Source organism: Pteronotus mesoamericanus, unplaced genomic scaffold (genome assembly GCF_021234165.1).
Source record: "Pteronotus mesoamericanus isolate MK-2021 breed Mesoamerican mustached bat unplaced genomic scaffold, CSHL_Meso_final contig_173, whole genome shotgun sequence".
NCBI lineage: Eukaryota > Metazoa > Chordata > Mammalia > Chiroptera > Mormoopidae > Pteronotus > Pteronotus mesoamericanus.
In genome coordinates, this window is record NW_026555072.1 from 12,021,469 (window position 1) to 12,038,889 (window position 17,421).

A 17,421-nucleotide genomic window follows, 5' to 3' on the forward strand; every position below is an offset into this window, starting at 1 on the left:
TAATCATTGTAAGAAGAAAACCCTTCTGCCACCTTCTAAAAGCAATGTTCAGTTTATCATGAAACATACACATAGAAGAAAAGACAAACATTGATCACAGCCCAAAATGCCATAAGCTTTCACGCTGAGGCGCTTCTGAGATTTGATATTTTGATCCACTTTGCTTCTAAAATTGGAGTTTCTCCTTATTTCTTCCACTGCTTTCTCCTTCCTTACCAGATATAAACCTTCAGTGAGCGGGTGACAATGAGACCAATGTTACTGTGAAACAGGTGGGCTTGCTTCATTTGCTAGTTACTTAAGTACGTAATGATCATTGGTCATATATTTGTGTAAGTTTCTTAAGAAAAAGGAGGCAAAGAATATGAAGTCCCATCAAAATATCTTTATTTTTGGTGTTGCTGTGGCCTGGAAAATCTATATTCTGATGACTCCAGAGACAGTAACAACTGAAGTGAGATGAAAACTTATAAACTGAATCTTCCACATGTCCTGCGGGTGCTATTTATGCAATGAATTGATAAAGTCAGGCTTTTAAGCTTGCCCATGTCCCATTACAACTTGTCTGATTCAACTGAGGGAAAATTGAGAGCCGATATCTGCAAACCAGGAGCAGGATGCTCCAGGCAAGGCCATGGTCTTCTTCTGAGAAGCTGATACGCTGGGCTGGAGAGCGTACTCTGTGCTTTTATGTATGCCAGCACAGGCTGAGATGAAGTGTCTAGGGTTGTAACTACAGTGCTTGAGGAAGCTTCCTTTTAAAAGACCAATGAGTAAGCATATTCAGAGATTTTTCTTGATCTGTGTGGTCTCCAGTTTCCTTATCTGTTAATTGGAAGTTAGAAACAATGATATTCTCATTCGCTCTCATTCGCTCTCATTCGCTCTCTCCTCTCTCTCTCTCTCTCTCTCTCTCTCTCTCTCTCTCTCTCTCTCTCTCTCGATGCCTATGGGTCTAACATTCAAAATGTTACTTTTATTTTCATTTTAACTTATTCGGCCAACATTTTTTAATCACCCACTCTGAACTAAGCACGGGGAATATAGCTATGAAAAACAAATATTTTCTCTGTCTTTATTCTAGGGATGTGTGGCAGGGAAGGAACAAACAGAGGCCTTAAAGGACTCATTACACAAATAATTCAGTATAATTGTGATGTGTGCCATAAAGGGAAAATAGAGGCAGGCTGTTATGACCTAGTGAGGCAGAGGATGATCAGGGATGGATTCCCTGAGGAGGTAACATTTAAGACCTAAATGATTAATAGATATCAGGCTGATGAGGACAAGGAACAAGAAGATTCCTTGCAAAGGCCATGAGATGGGACAGAGCCTGGCACATTTGAGAAGCAGAAAAGTGCACTGTGTGACTAAAGGGAAAGGGAGGGGAGGCATAGCCTGGAACAAGTTGGAGAGGAGACAGCAGCCACCTTATTATGCAGGGCCTGGCAGGCTATGAGCAAGAATTTGGATTTTATTTTCAAGGTAATGAAAAGCCATGGAGGGCTTCAAAGCATCATCAGATTTGCATTTTTTTAAACAGAACAATCAGGGGATGGACAGCTAGATAATGATAAGCAAGTACAACTAATGGTAGAAGCTGAATTTAGGTAGTGGGTGTAAGAATGTTTACTGTAAAATCATTTCAACTTTTCTGTATGTTTAAACATTTTAAAATAACATGTTGGGGAAATTTGACCACAGTGTGAAGAATGGATTGACAGAGAGCAAGAGTGCCTGCATAGATAGCAGCTAAGAGACTTGGAATAACCATAGAAAGCGGTAATGGTGGCTTGGACTAGGGTGGTGGCACAGAGATAGCAAGGATTGGACAAGTTTTTGAGATATTTAGGAGGTGGAATCAATATGGTTTCCTGATTGAGTTTGCCTCAAGGCAAGGGAGAGGCATAAAGCAAAGATTATTACCCAGTGCCTACTTAGTATAACTGAGTGGATGATGGTACCAGATACTGAGTCAGGATGTACTGGAATAGAAAGACCTGAGTTGCAAGGGAGAGGGTAGAGTGAAGAGTTCAGTTTTGAATATGTTGAAAACATGAACTATCCTGGTGGAGATGTCATATAGGCAGTTGGATCTGGGTCTGGATCTGAGAGGAAGGATCTGGGTTGGAGAAGTGAATTTGAAGTCATAAGCATATGAATGTTCATAAAACCATGAAAGCATAGTACATTATAATGCCTGAGGGGGTGTAGAAAGTGAGAAGAAAAGAAAGAACAAGCAGCAAAAAATCCAATGTTTAACATTTAACAATCTTAAGGGGGAAAGAGAGGGAGCAACTAATGAAATAAAATATGTATGACAGAAGGCTTCTATTGATGGGCTTTGGAAGTGCTTCCAATCTTTTGCAATGTGTGTGCTATGTGTGTACTCATTTCTCACATATGTATCCATCTCTGTAGGATAAATACCCCAAAGTGAAATTGCTACATTTCTCTCTCTCTCTCTCTCTCTCTCTCTCTCTCACACACACACACACACATTTTGAATTTCATAGTATTCATTTTTGAGGAAAAAAAGACTGCTTAGAAAAGCCACCAAACGCAGACAGTTTCGTTAACCATATTTAATATGGCATTTGATAGGACTGGTTAAATAAATTTGATATATCCCTATAATGTAATACCCTGTAGCCATAAAAAAATCAGGCTGTCAACATATTCTGATATACAAGGGCAGGAAGGAAGACTGACTTTTCACAACTTTGAACTATTTAAATTTTACGTCATCCACATCTATTACCAATATTTTTAAATGTTCTTTGTACTTCTACACCATGCTTAGTAAAAAAAAAAAAAAAAGTGTCTTCAAGGTCAATTTGCCTTTTATTTCTAAGAGCAACATCAACAGATTTCTTTTTTTTTTAATTAATTTATTTACTTTTTAAATACATTTGTCTCTGCCTTCCCCCCCCTCTTTCCCTTGCCCCCTTCCACCTTCCCTCCCTCAGCTCTTCTGATGGATTTCTGCATACTTGCGTTTTGCATCATGGAAATGCTCAGTTAGAAATTGGTTTTTATGAAATCATGATACAGAGAATTGCTCTAAATGTGGCAAAGGTCTGAATGCAATGTCCACGTTTGTCTTGAGTTCTAGTTATAAATTGTGGAATTTATTACTTTGCCACTTTCATTATTAGTGAATAAATCCACTTCATTTTGCCTACTTTAGAGATATCTCTAGACTTTACCATCACCACCCTCTAGCTTCCCCTAAAAATGCTATGGAAAAATAGAATGAATCATATCAAGTGTGATGACAATTTATTTTCCCATACAGAAAATAGTAATGTTGTTACATTTTTTGTTTTCTGTTTTTAAGAAGAGTAACATAGGGATATGGGTGTGAGTTTTTAAAATGTTTTCAATGTATCATATGCACTAAGCTACACTAGACCACTAACTTAAATTTTCTAGAATTAATCTATTTTTGAATAATATTAAAATTGATTGCTTATTCTCTTACTAAGAATAATGCTATGTATATTCTTAAATCTGTTTTCAAAAATTCAAGAAGAAATTTAAAATATGGAACAATGAGCTAGAATAAACCTGAAGATGATTCTAGTTTTCCTACTACTAAAATTCAGTTTCTGTCCTTTTAAGGATGTTATATGAATTCAAGTGAAAAAATGAGCTGAAGGGCCAAAATATGACTCCAGAAGAAGACTAGGTCAAGTATGTTCATACTCAGATAATCAAACTCTGCTCCACCTTCCTTCATCTATGTCCTCCTGTCCACCATAATAAGAATAGGATCGCACTAAGGACTTTAGTGGAAAAAACACTGGCCTAGGAGTCACACACTGGATTTAAGTTCGAATACAGTTACAGCTTCTATATGATCTTGGGCAAGTCATTTCAGTTCTGTGTTCAGACTTGGAATCTGCAAAATAAGTAACCAGGTCTGAGGCCCTTTTCAGCTTTAACTGTCTTTGCATCTAAGTTTGGTGGCTTAAGCATCTGTAATTCTAGGCAACAGAAAGTATGGTAGATTGAACTATTGGTCATGATTTTTCATTCCTTCCTGCACCCTCACTCTTGCCATGGCTTCACTGTGAGCAGAACATATTTCCCTGCCTCTTGATTTTGGGCTTGGCCATGTGACTTCCTTTGACCAATGGGATATCAATAGACATGACACAAGCAAGGCTCAAAATGTACATTATTTCTTATTGCCTTTCAGCTAATAGATTGGAACAGTTTATAAAATACATGTTTACAACAGAGCTCTCTAATAGCTAGATCATAAATAGGGTGACCCTACATCCCAATTTTCCCACCCCAATCCTGATTTATATCTGTTGTTCTGGTATAATGGTTTAGCTCACTTCACTCTCAAAAGTGGGCTGATTTAGATTATAAATTATATAATAACCACATAAAAACTTGAAAACTTACTTGGGTAAGCCACAAGATTGCTAAAATAACAGCGCCACCCTCTTGTCCCAGCAACCATCCCCACGTGCTTTCTTTGGATCATGGGGATTCCCAGGGTAAGGAAAGGATAGCCAATATCTCTTCTTCTTATTCTTCAAGTGATCTACATTCTGAGTGGTCTCCTTTTCCTTCAAAACATTTGAGGAAACCCAAAGTAACTAATAACTTGAAAAAGTCTGGCATTCCCAATCTCAACTATAGTGTCAAATAAGCTTGTACCAGCCATTTCCCTTATGGTATAAAACCTATAAATAATTGCATGATTTGCTTTTTGACAGAAAAATGTGGTACACTTTCTTTCATCTAATCAAGAAGGTCCTGGCCCTTAGACATATAGAGGTACATGCTTTTTTAGACTTTCAGCATGACCCTAAAGGTTCATCCCACTGACATCTCTCCCCTCATTACCTAATGCCCTCAAGTGAGAAATGCCGGGGAAGAGGAATCCCAGGACCCAAGCCTGCTACTGGTAGGAAGTGGCAGCCAAACAGTCCCAGGAAGCCTCACTTTGGAGAATGGTACCTTCAGGGCCGACGCTTCCCCATGCTGGAACGGAGCATCAGTACACCCTCTACAGGAGTCCCAGGATTGTCAGTCATCTTCTGCCAAAGGCGTTGCTCTTCCCCCTGAGAGTCCATCCAATCCACAGTCTTCCCATGGCTCACACCTAAAGAAGGGAGAGAGGAATATTATACTTCACAAATGAAATGTTTTGGTTTTCTCGAAAACATCAATTAGTTAACCTCTGAGGGGGCCTTTTAACCACAGAATGCTTCACCGGTTTGTTCTCATTTACCATAGGTCTAGTGAGTGGTGTTAAAATAAAATACATCTTTTGCAGTCTGCATTACTCTCCTCTGCCTAGATGATGAGAAACAATCAGAATGGCCCTAGTGGCTCGTTTCTTCCCCACTTTTGTAGTTTTAGCGGAGAGCTGGTTCATCTAGACTGAGTTAACATGACAGAATAACAGACTTAAGTGGGCTCTGTGGCTCTTCCTATCTAACAAGGTCAGTTCTTTGACCTGGGGAGTTTTCATTTCAGTGGTATAGATATTCTTGGCTCTCCTTAATCTATAAATAAGTAGAGCATCATAGGGGTGGGGTCATTTTCAACAGGAATGTTGACTATGGTACATGTAGAACATCTATGTCTGGCCCAAACAGTAGGATAATGAGAGTTTTCAGGGCGGGGGACGGGGCTGCATGTGCTCCACTATAACTTCTCCCTTAATTCTCCCTATTATAGTTGTGTCCTATGGCAACAGTGGTGTGCTTCCAAGTTTGAAAAACACTAAAATTATTTCCTTTCAACTAGTGTGAGTACTAGCTGCAAATTTTGTACAGAAGTGAGAAGACAATCAAGTAAATTTGGTCTTGGAAGTCTTTATCTCCCCTCTCAGAAGCCTGTGTTTTCTGGTAATCCTCTCCTGAGCAAAACCCAAAGTAAGGCCCAAAAAAGCAGTTGATATTTACTTATACTAAAGTGTAAATGATATACTGTGAAAAGAATGAATATAAAAATTACACATTCCAAACTTGTAGTTGAAGGATAGAAAGTTCTGTAGTAGTATTTTTATTTTAAAAATGAACAGATCCTTGGCTGAAGGCATAAAGCATCTGTGGAAATTTCAGGAGTCAGCTAAGTTGAAACTGCATTTATATCTACTGCATATCACACCTTCAGGAATCACTCCCCAGCCCCATGCCCAGTCACAGACCATCTCAGGGTCCTCTAGTCCCTCACCGCTTCCAGAATTCAAACGAACTCCTCCCAGAAAGATGTTGCTGGAAAAGGCCTCCTTGTCCCAGATGGTAAGCTCTAGGCAAACATTCTGTATATCCTGGGGATGCAGGCCACTGAACAAGAAAGTATGATTCCACTGAGGGTTAACACTCTTTTTTACTACCAGAGTTTTGTGCTTGGTGGCTTTGTTATCATCAGGGAGCAGGTAGCTGCAGAAGAAAATGCAATCCAGCCATCAGTGAGACAGTAGGCAGAAAATGGCATCCTTAAGTAGTATTTCAATTTCCCATAATTCCTGGTGGTGTGTTTGTGTGTGTAAGTGTGATACATGTATTGGATTTTCTCTCTCCCAGGTTCTTATATGCAAAAATCTGGATTTATTTAGTGGTATGCTTTTTTTATTTCTTTTAGGTGGGGCAATAGTAAAATGTCCACACTCTCTTTTCTAATCCTATTTTGGTCCTTCCCTCATCTTGAAATGAAAATGCCTCCTGTAGTATACAGTGTTTAGTGTTCTGCCTCCTATCATCTTCAGCCCACCTGTAAGTTGACTTGAAACCAGCACGCTGACAACTTCCATCCTTAAGAGCTGTGTCTCTTGGTTTTTCCAGTTAAGGACTTTTTCAAGCTGTGTGAGCCAACTCAGCTTATGTGTACAGAGTCCTGGGATTAGTAGGGATTTAATGTCTCTAAGAGTGACCCTCAACCAATGAGTTTTGGAAATTAGTGGATGAGCTTCCCTGTTTTCTAAAGGGACATTCCTAAAGTACATTCCAGAGTTCCTTGTGCTTTCCCAATTGGACCTGAGCCCTAACTGCCCACGGTAGTATACTTCCTAAAACATATTTTTACCAGCTTCACCCCCTCTTCTCCATCTCATTTTCTCTACTCTGTCGCTGGTGCTTCCTGGACTCTCTTCTCAAATAAAACACCTGCACTCCAGGCCTTCTCTACCATGGTCACAGCCCTGTTTTTTTAATATAGTAGAGAATGAGGGTCTAAGTACCTAATGAATCAGGGAGCAGGCTTTAGGGAAGAAGGCACATGGGTATGGAATTAGTACATCAAACAAACATAGAAAAGTGCCACAAAACAAATGACCTCACAATAAAGAGGATACATTGCTATACTTGAGATTTCATTTCATGTACCAAACAGAGAGTACTTATCTCCCGATATTCATTCTCTCCCTATTCTTCTCTTTTAAAAAACCTTCATTTTTTTTCTACTTAGGCACAAGATTGCCTAGAATAATGACTACATTCCCCAGCCTCCCTTACAGCTAGTACAGTCATATGACTAAGTTCTAGCCAATAGGATATAAGAAAGAATTTTGTATGAACTTCTGGGGAGTGTCTTGCCAGATGGAATTTGGCTATCTTGTCCCATGAGGTGAACACCGTAGCAAGAGAGAAGGAACCTCCATCTCTGATTATCATGATGCTCCCACACCTGCCCTATATACCTTACTTTTAATCTTTGCTTACATGCAAGAGAAAAAAAAAAGACTTTAGTCTTGTTTAAGCCACTGTTATATTGGGTCACACACAGAGCTAATATTAAATAATATATTTTATAATATTAAACTTTATATAAGGGTCTATCCTTGCTCTTTAATGCTCTTTTATAAAAATCTGAGGTCCTTTAAAATCATCTCAATGTTGAAATGTAACTAGGGAAAGAATTTACTAGAAGGTTACTGGCTTTTAAATATATTATAGAAGGATACTGTCCTTTGTTAACTTTGCTTCATAAATGTTTAACATAATAAAATGAAAACTATTAGAGGCGATGTTAAGTCATCCCTGTGAAGCCATAATGAGGCATAGGCAGGGAGCCATCCCCTCATCCCATCAGACAGTGAGCAGGAAGAGGCCTGAACTTGATGGCAGAGCTGGTGAGGCAAATCATAATGTCAGGATCCAAATAAAGTACCTCACTACTATGAGAAAGATTAAAGGACAGACGGTCCAGGATTCAGATATATACACTCACCAGCAGAAACGTGTAAGACATCTGGTTCTCATTATTGGACTTATCAAAGTTAGAATGTGTGAGAGTAAAGGCTTGACTCATTTCCTTGTGGGGAAATTTATACTTTTCAAAGAAGGATTGGGAAGAAGAACAATATTGACATCTGACTCAAAGAATTAACCTCACGGGAATCTGTTTGGCCTTGTGTTTTTGGCACTCCATGAGATCAGGGACTATGTCTTATTTCTGAAACTGCAGTACTTAGTGTTTGGTACATGCACATTTATGTGTCTGCTCAAATGAATAAAAATACCCTTCTGATTTTAGTTCCTCTAGTTAGAGAAGAAAATCTCAAATAAAAACCAAGAGATATTCATCATTTAAGCTGCCTAGAGTGGGCAAGAATGTCCATTTAAAAGGCTGTATTTTTCACCCTGGCTGGTGTGGCTCAGCTGATTGAGCACTGGACTGTGAAGCATAAGGGTCGCTGGTTCAATTCCCAGTCAGGGCACATGCCTGAGTTGTGGGCCAGGTCCCCAGGAGGTGGCACATGAGAGGCAACCACACATTGATGTTTCTCTCCCACTCTTTCTCCCTCCCTTTCCCTCTCTCTATAAATAAATGAAAACCTTAAAAAAAGTCTGTGTTTTCCTTGAGAAGTTGTCCCGCACTCCATAAAATGGGCACAAATTCCCAGGAAGCAGTCTCAGACCTTCCACAAAGTACTCTCCAGTGGGTATCTCCAGGGAGAATGCTCTGGCAAATCCACGTTCTACTATTTCCCCCAAGACAGCAAAATCCCAAGTATCCAATATTTTCGTTGTTTTTGCATATTGCCAGCACCAAATGATAAAAGCCCAATAAAAATATATTATACATAAAACATATTTTCTTCTCCTTCAAAAAATTAATTGCACAGGAAAATTTCCCAGTTATGAATTGAGAGTGATGGAAAATCTTGAAATATGCTGGAAGCAGGCTGAAAGCTAGAGAAACAGTTCTCTCTATGTTCATATTATTTTAGATGGAAGATCCACCATTCAAGGGTAGCTCTTTCCTAATACATTTCAAAGAAGCCTCAAAGCCACCACTGTCTTGTGGGTCATAGGTCCTTTCATCTCCCACTAAGTATCATCTAAAATGAACAATTAAAAATTACCCTTTCACAAAGCTATCAGAAGTGCCTCCTGACTTCACAGCTGTCAAATTCTTTGCCTCTTTGATGAACACTTCTAGTATTCCTCCAGAGAATATGGGTGGCTCCTTCTTTCCTCTTTTAAAGGTCTTCTTTTCTGCATTAATCAAAATGGAAGAGAGGGATGGGGCGGGGAGAGAGAGAGAGAGGGAGAAAGAGAGAGAAAGAGAGGAGAAAAAAGAGGAGAAGGAAGAAGGAGATAGAGCATGAGTTCTATTTCAAAATTTCCAAAAATTCTACTAACAGTTATTTCATTTATTGATTAAATCACATCTTAATATTATTGATTTTTCCATGTGCTATTTAAGTGCTTTTACCCCATCGGATTCCTTCTAGATAGGTCTTTCACGTGTGTTTGTTGAGGAAAAAAATGAACAAATAAATTTAAAACTTTAAGTATTAACCTACAACACATATCTTTTCACATGTTATAAAGGAATAAAATGGAAAGGACCCTGAGAGTTGCTTGGGCCACACTGGAATGAACTTATTTGACCCTTGCAATATCTCTATGAAGTAAGGAAACTGAGACCAAGAGATAGTAAGTTACTTGCACAAGGTCACAATAAAGAGGGTGATAGTGAATGGAAGGACACAGGAGACTGCCTGTAGGAGTTGATGGGAGGACAAAAGCAAGAGAGATTTAAAAGTTGACTCCATGTGGATTTTTCCTTTACATTCTGTGTTCTAGATCAACTTCTTCCTTAAGACTCACTGAGTAGATATGAATGTCATAAACCCATATGGCAGCTAGCTACACCTCCTTTCTACCCTGGGGAAGATCCTATATCTCTGGGACTTCCAGGAAGCAAATCTCACCATTAAGTCTGGTTTCTAAGTATGAACTTAGAATCCCACACCTTTCCCCACATGTAGTATATACTTCTCAACTCTCCTCGAAAGTCAGTGACACCTAAACCTATATATTTCATATGTGTAATGCAAAAGTAACATAGTCCAAACAATTCCTGATCCCTATTCCCACACCTCTAGAACAGAATATTCTTGATGAAAGACATTGATTTTTACTTTACCTTGAAGTTGTCCTGCTGGAAACATCCGGTTCTCATCTGGGGGAATGTAACGTAAAACAACTGTCAACTCTCCTTTGTACTGAAGGCCAATGTCAGCAGATAATTCCACCTGGCCAAGGGGAAACATGTGAAAAGAAAATGTGAGAATGCTTGTTTTGTTATTTTGTAGTCCATGTTTGCACATTTAATCGGTGGCTTAAATGTGACAATCCATTTCCATTCAAGTATGTTAGCACTTACTGGTTTAAGAAATGTCTTAGATATGAGAAAAGGGAGGCTGGAAACTTTATGAAAGCATTTTCATATAACTTTTAATGTTAAAGTAAAATGAATTTGGGAGATGTTTAACACACATTTGATGAGTCAATAGATAGTGCCTGTGATGCATTGAAGACTAGACCATCACTCAACATATATATGTGATAGTTTGGGGTATGAGGCAGGGATAAAGATGTCACTGAAAATAGAACCATAAGGCACTTTTTCCTGTCTGTCCTTGATGTCTCAATGCTTTCCTAAATGACTAAGAATGGGAAAGTAGGCAGTAATGCTCGATTCATATTGGACTGCCTGCCACCCATTATAATACACATCATTAAAATTCATTGTGGAAAAACTGGTTCACATAAACATTGCTGGTAGAAATGTAAAATGGTATAGCCACTTTAGAAAACAGTTTTGCAGTTTCTTAAAAGACTAAACATATAATTGCCATACAACCTAGCAATTGCACTCTTGGGCATTTATCCCAGAGAGATAAAAGATTATGTCCACATAAAAATCTGTACACAAATATTTCTATTGTCTTTATTTGTAAAAGTAATACACTGGAAACAACCTAGATGTCTTTCAACAGGGGAATGTTTTAGAATAGATTTTTATACCACTGGGTGCAGGCTGTATTTGCTTTTAGCTGAGATCTTTGGGTAGGAAAGTATATTGGTAGAAAAGTGATATGTTGCAGGTATCACAAACTAACATATAGTGTATTAGTAGGGATCAAAACATGCACTATTGAGATTTATTGATGTTCCATTGTTTTGGGTGTTTTTTTTTTTGCTTAAATTACAATATACTAGTGACTTTATATAAATAGTCTTCAAATCTTGTGAAAGTAGAGAACAATAAACATGAAGTCTTGTAGCATCATCATAATATACAAAAGAAAATGAAAGGAGGGAGTCATCTTGCACCCTGCACATATCTAATGCTTGGGGACATTTTAGGTATTCTTGCAAGGAAATTTCAAGGCACCATCCTCCCCTTGTACACCACCAGCTAACTCCTGCTCAGACAAGAATAACAGAATTAAATTCAACCAACACACATGAAATGCCTTCTTGTAGTATTTCTTTTAAGGTATTTTGCCACATGGTGTGGGGATGCCAAGACACAGACACTACTTTCATTGAGTTTTCAGTCTATCCAGGACACATATAGGAAGTAGAAGTTCTTTTATTCTGCCCTTATTTAACCAGTTCATCAGGTTAACTAATGCTCTCCATTCCCAATGAAGAGCAGGCTCCTCTCTACAAAGGCCATGCATGTCTGCTTCCATCAGTTGAACTGCATGCTCATCAAGAGTCATCTTCTTAAGTCTCCCAAGCTCTTTATGCTAGGTAGAAATGTTTGTGGTTCTAATTGTATAATTTAATATTGTATAAACTGAAAAGTACAAAAAGATAGCTGTTACTATGAAAATTAAGTTGACTACTCTAGAAAAACTAAAGATTTAAAAATAAATTTGCTGTTTGGCTTCAAGTTATAGAAGATTACAAAAAATCATGATTATTTAGAAAGGTTTTGTATTCAGCTTACTTTGAGAGTGTTCTTAAATTCTTGTTTCCCTTTGGAGAAATTCAAACTAAAAACTGTTGATGATGATGCATTAGGGGTAGAATTTATGCCAGGAAGATATCATAGAATTTTAACTACTAAAACCATACTCATAGAAAATGAATTGCCCCTATATTAGAGAACTTGAAAATCAATGTACATTTATTTAAGTTAAAATAAATGTTTAAGAAATGCATTTGTGTGTGTGTGTGTGTGTGTGTGTGTGTGTGTGTGTGTGTGTGATTTATGTGACTTTCTTAATTAATTGATCCTAATTGCTGGAAGTCTTCTCCTACGCTTCTACTACACAAGCAAGCTCAATGTCACACGAACAATGAAAGTTGCTCCAATTAAGTACAAAAAGAAAACTATTGATGGAAGAAAGAGAGCAATCCAGATTGGGATAAAGAGGTAGCTCTTGTTTGGTCCTTAAAGGATAAGAGAGAAGATGCTAGATGAATATGGAGTGGGAAGAAGGTTAGTTCAGTTCAAGAAAGCAAGATGAACAAAATACAGTGGGGACTGTGGAGAACATTTGTAAGAACTAGTAGAAAGTCAGGTGTGGTTAGAGGTGTGTGTACAGGAAGATGGTAGCAAGGAAGATGAAAACAAGGTATCTGTTCTGGGTTCTCCAGAAGACTGTAAGACATGAACTTATGTCATAACGTTTTATTAGGAGGAAGAGTGGGGAATTGGGATCAGAAAGGGAAAAGAGGCTCACAGAGTTGCGGTATCAGGCAAAGTTTCATGAGGAGTAACTTCTGCTTAGTCCTATAGGGGAGGTATGAAAACAAGACAGACCACACTTCAGAGCTGGCCCCATTAGAGGCAAGAGAGTGAGAGTGTTTATGTTCCTTCTACCGTCAACACCCAGGAGACTTAAATACACAGGCTTTTCATGCTCACAGACCAAAACCACTCCAGCAGTCTGAGGACTCCTCTCCTACTAAGACTGGCAAGTGTTGGCTGGTGGGAGTGAAAGCCATGGGCAGCCATGTATGCATAAAAATGGGGATATGGGAAGAGCAGCAACATCTGCCTTTGCTACAGAAGGCTGGGCCATATCAAGGGAGCATGGAGTTCCAGGGTGAGGGATAGGATTTATTCAAACCACCTTAAAAGCAGTTGGGTATCTGAGCAGGGGTATGATATAATCAGATAATGTCCACTATCTTCTGCTTTTTGAAGAGAAAGCTACTTTCCATCAGAATAGGATGCAGAATTCCCAGTGTATTTACAGGCCTAAGATGGGATAATAAATTATAAACAAATGTCTGCCAAAACTGCCCAACAGAGACAACCTTTTAGCTAGGTAATAATTCCACAGGAATTTACATTTATTCACTGTCTGAAAGCAGGACAGAGAAATTTTCTTTGGAAAACCACTTAAGCTTGCTGTTGATTTTCAAAGGTCTTAGTTTTTTTATAATAGCACCTTCTGGGAATACACGACTGGCAATTTGTACTAACAAACCCTTCTTATATAACTACCTTATATGCCTTTCAGAAAAATAATGAGTTATAACTACTAAGCAAGTCCATGTCATGCAGGAAATTATACCACCAAACTACTTTATAGCATGTTTGGCATCTTAAGTTCTATCTGGGTCTGTATCAGCCTCCTGACCAGCTTAGTGCTGTAAGACTTAGCTAAAACAAAGAAAAGTGTCAAGGAACTTCCACTAACTGAGTCAATAAGAAATAAGGGACTATGTATTCCCAGTATTCCCACTGTGAAAACATATCTATATTTCCAAAAGCTTGGGGGAGTATAAATTTTGATAGTCTTGATCCTCTATTACTAAGGAAATTGGTTCCTGTAGCTGACACTTCACTTCCTCAGCTGGATACTCTACAAGAAACATCAAGTCTCTGGGGCTGCTCATACCATAGCTGCTGCTGAAGTGACTACTGCAGCGAAATGACTGGGAATGAAGTGATGCTTTTGCTAATCAACCACTACACAGAGCCCAGCTCAGCCTGCGAATGAGCCACTAATGAAAGGGAAGGACACATTCAGAGCAGATTTTGGCATGGGCTTCCACCCCATTCATTGTTGGAAGACATGTTGGCCAAGTAAGTCCAAACCTGCAGCCTTTCCTCCATATGTGTCAGAAGAAGCTTGGCAGAGAAAGATGACATGGATTAGAGGCACTAACTTAATTTTGGGTTCCCCAGAAAAGAACTCTTAGGGAGGATTCTTATCTGCAAGTGACTACGAAAGTCCTCCAGGATAGACCAGTAAAGGGAAGGGAAAAATAGGTGTGGGGGGCAGTGAAACCAGGCAAGGGCACAGACTGATAAGTCAGGAAAGCTCTGGAATATAAGTAATGCCTCGGAGTTTTTACTACACTCAGTAAGGGGATTGAGCTTTCAGACCTCCTCTTCTCCCACCATACCTATTAGGTGCTAGCTTTCTGCCCATGTGGAAAAAAACCATAGTAGCCTGAGGACAGCCTTCTAAAGAGAGTCTCAGGTGGAGGCTGTTAGAACTCCCAACAGACTTGGTGAATGGAATCCAAGGTTATTAGGCAGAGAAACAACTGCATCCCACAGGCATTAAACACAATCAGAATTTCTCTACCTTGAGCAGACTCAGAGAGATGCTTCTCTCTTATAAAAATAGAAAGTGAAAGAAAACCACTCAATGGCAACATGAAGGTGATTATGGGGAAAAGTTGTTGGTTCCTGAGTACAGAGGCGGCCTGGGAGAGGCCAGGGAGAGGCCTGGGAGAGCTTAGATATCCCACGGCAACCATTTCCAGGAAACTGACTGGAAATACTCTAAGCTGGTTTCCAAAGAGCTCCAATGTGCTTTAATGTTGAGTTTATGACAGAGCAATTCATTTCATGTACTAAAATGCATGTTACTCATCCTTTATCTGTGTCATGCATCATATGATGCCTTAGACATTTTCTAATATGAGTCCATGATGCTTACCCATACACACAAGGATGAACTAATACAAAATTAAGTCAAATTATGTGCTATCCTTTATGATGAGGCTTTTCATTCAATTGCAAGAGACATAGTGCTGTAGCAACCAAATATTTCCCATAATTAATGTCACAAGAATATTATGCTATCATGGATTTATTTGTTGTTATTGTACTTTGTATCACTATCACATTTGTTAGTCATGGGCTTGCAGTTATTTTATGTTTAAATATTTTTATTATATTTTTGTCATTTTCACACATAGCCCAATTATACCTCTTAAAGATTTTCCATTAGTTATTTGCACCATGTTTGAGACCAACACTTATAAAATCCCACTAGAAAATTGTATTTAATTTCTGAGTCTCAGACTCCTCAAATAAAATGAGGGTAATGATAACTTAGCTCACAATGGTGGTTGTAACCATTAGATGTGAACAATCTTACTATTGATGATGATCAACAACTGTTGTTACTGTTGATGCCCAACCTTTGTTTTTTTCCTGTCCAGCATCCACTCACCCTTAATTTAATACTACTGTACCTGGATTTCATTTGGGGCAATTCCACCTTTAGGACCAGGGTATGTTCTGATTGTCTTAAACCAGTCAATATAGCTCACTTCCCTAGACACAGTGTCAGCTCAGGATGGGCAAATAATATAATTAGGATTAGGCTGAGTACTGGTTGGACTATTGGAGAAGGAACAACTCTTTCTTCCCCTTGACAGTGTGGTGCAAGGATGGGAGGCTTGAAGCTGTTGTAGTGTACAAAAGAAGCATACATGGAGCTAGTGAGAGAGACGAACACTGCATGAAGTCTGAAAATGAAGTCAACACAGAGAAGAGAGACCAAGAGATTCCAGTCCCTTGATAATATCTGAGCATCTGGGTCAAGCAATGCTTGATAATCACTGACCAATAATTTCCTTTTACTTTTTGAGCAATATGAGCTGGGGTTTCTGTCAATGTCAGCACAAGGACTGCAATGTAACGTAAATATTATCTAGTATTTATTGAGAGCTTACAGTGTGCCTGAAACAATACTGTGAGCATCACTTAAAATGTAGTTCAAGCCCCACAGCATCCTTATAAGCTACGTCTAATTATTCTATCAAAAATGAGAATGCCAAAGCTTGGGATGTTAAGGAATTTGCCCAAAGTCAAACAGACATGTGAAACTGCCAGGATTGAACACAGGAAGTTTAAGTCCATTATCTTCACCATCATTTAGGGATTTTTTTGCCTCTCTATATAAAGAAAACTGTTTGGTTATGTAAATTTGACCTTTTTTCACTTCACTCTTAAGTCGTCATTGTACATGTAGGAAGACTCCTGCTGCATCGAGTGAATCCAAGGTACTATCACTTTGGTTTAAAACATACTATATTGTCAATTTCTAGAACCAGCCTTGAGGTTGTTTTTCTGACTATAACTCAAGACCTGGGTTATGAATCTCCAAAGCAGAAAATTAGGAAGCTAGATACATTGGCTACTGGTCACTTCCTCATGTAAGCCAAAGCAAGACCACTCCTGCATATGCCTGAATTATAGAGGATGAGAAACAGAGAGAATGTCTGAGACTGATCCTGCTCTAAGGATTTGTGTTTGCCCATGTGGAAATGACTGCTTTTTCTTTCTAATGGGATCAAATCATGCATTCATTTTGTTTATCCATAGAGACCTCAAAATGATGAATACATTTTTAGTAAACCATATTAATAATATATATTATGTAGTTTGCATTATACAGCCAGTCTGTATTGAAGATTTCCAAAAGAATAGATTTATATTTATTATATTATTCCAAAATGAGCTGTATTATTCTTTCATATTATTCTGTGAAATTTAGAAGTCATAAGATTCTTTAGGCCAATGACATCAATTTGACTTAGAGCTTGACTCTTTGCATAAGTGTTTGACTAATCTGGAAGCATTTCTTACCTTGGGCTGAAGCACAAACCACTCATCACTTGGATTTTCAAAGTTCCATGAATCAAAAGGAATCTCCACCTCCCCGAGGAAGCTGTTATGGCCAAAACGATCATAATGCCAGACAGAGAGCTGCAGTGTTCTTGTTTCCAGTTGGCTATGGCTGATTGTGTACTGTAAATAAGATTGACAACATCACATTGCACATGGAAGTCTCTGCCCAACTTTAGAGCAGGTTAAAAATTTACTTCCACCATTTTTCAGATCAGATGCATTAGTAATACACACAATGCAAACACAAAAAAACTT

General features: G+C 38.6%; 1 protein-coding gene across 3 annotated transcripts in view; it reads right to left on the bottom strand.

Annotated features, from left to right (window-relative positions):
- Positions 1-489: 489 nt before the first annotated feature.
- The window catches only part of SYTL5 (synaptotagmin like 5), a 123,142-nt gene continuing 106,210 nt past the window's right edge, over positions 490-17,421 (bottom strand). For all 3 annotated transcript variants that reach the window (XM_054566564.1, XM_054566563.1, XM_054566562.1), the window contains 6 exons: positions 17,125-17,286; positions 10,408-10,516; positions 9,338-9,470; positions 6,205-6,413; positions 4,981-5,125; positions 490-825 (listed from right to left, as the gene is read on the bottom strand). In XM_054566564.1, the coding sequence (XP_054422539.1) occupies positions 4,983-5,125; positions 6,205-6,413; positions 9,338-9,470; positions 10,408-10,516; positions 17,125-17,286 (756 nt within the window). In that variant the 3' untranslated portion in view covers positions 490-825; positions 4,981-4,982. The remainder of the gene's footprint in view (positions 826-4,980; positions 5,126-6,204; positions 6,414-9,337; positions 9,471-10,407; positions 10,517-17,124; positions 17,287-17,421) is intronic.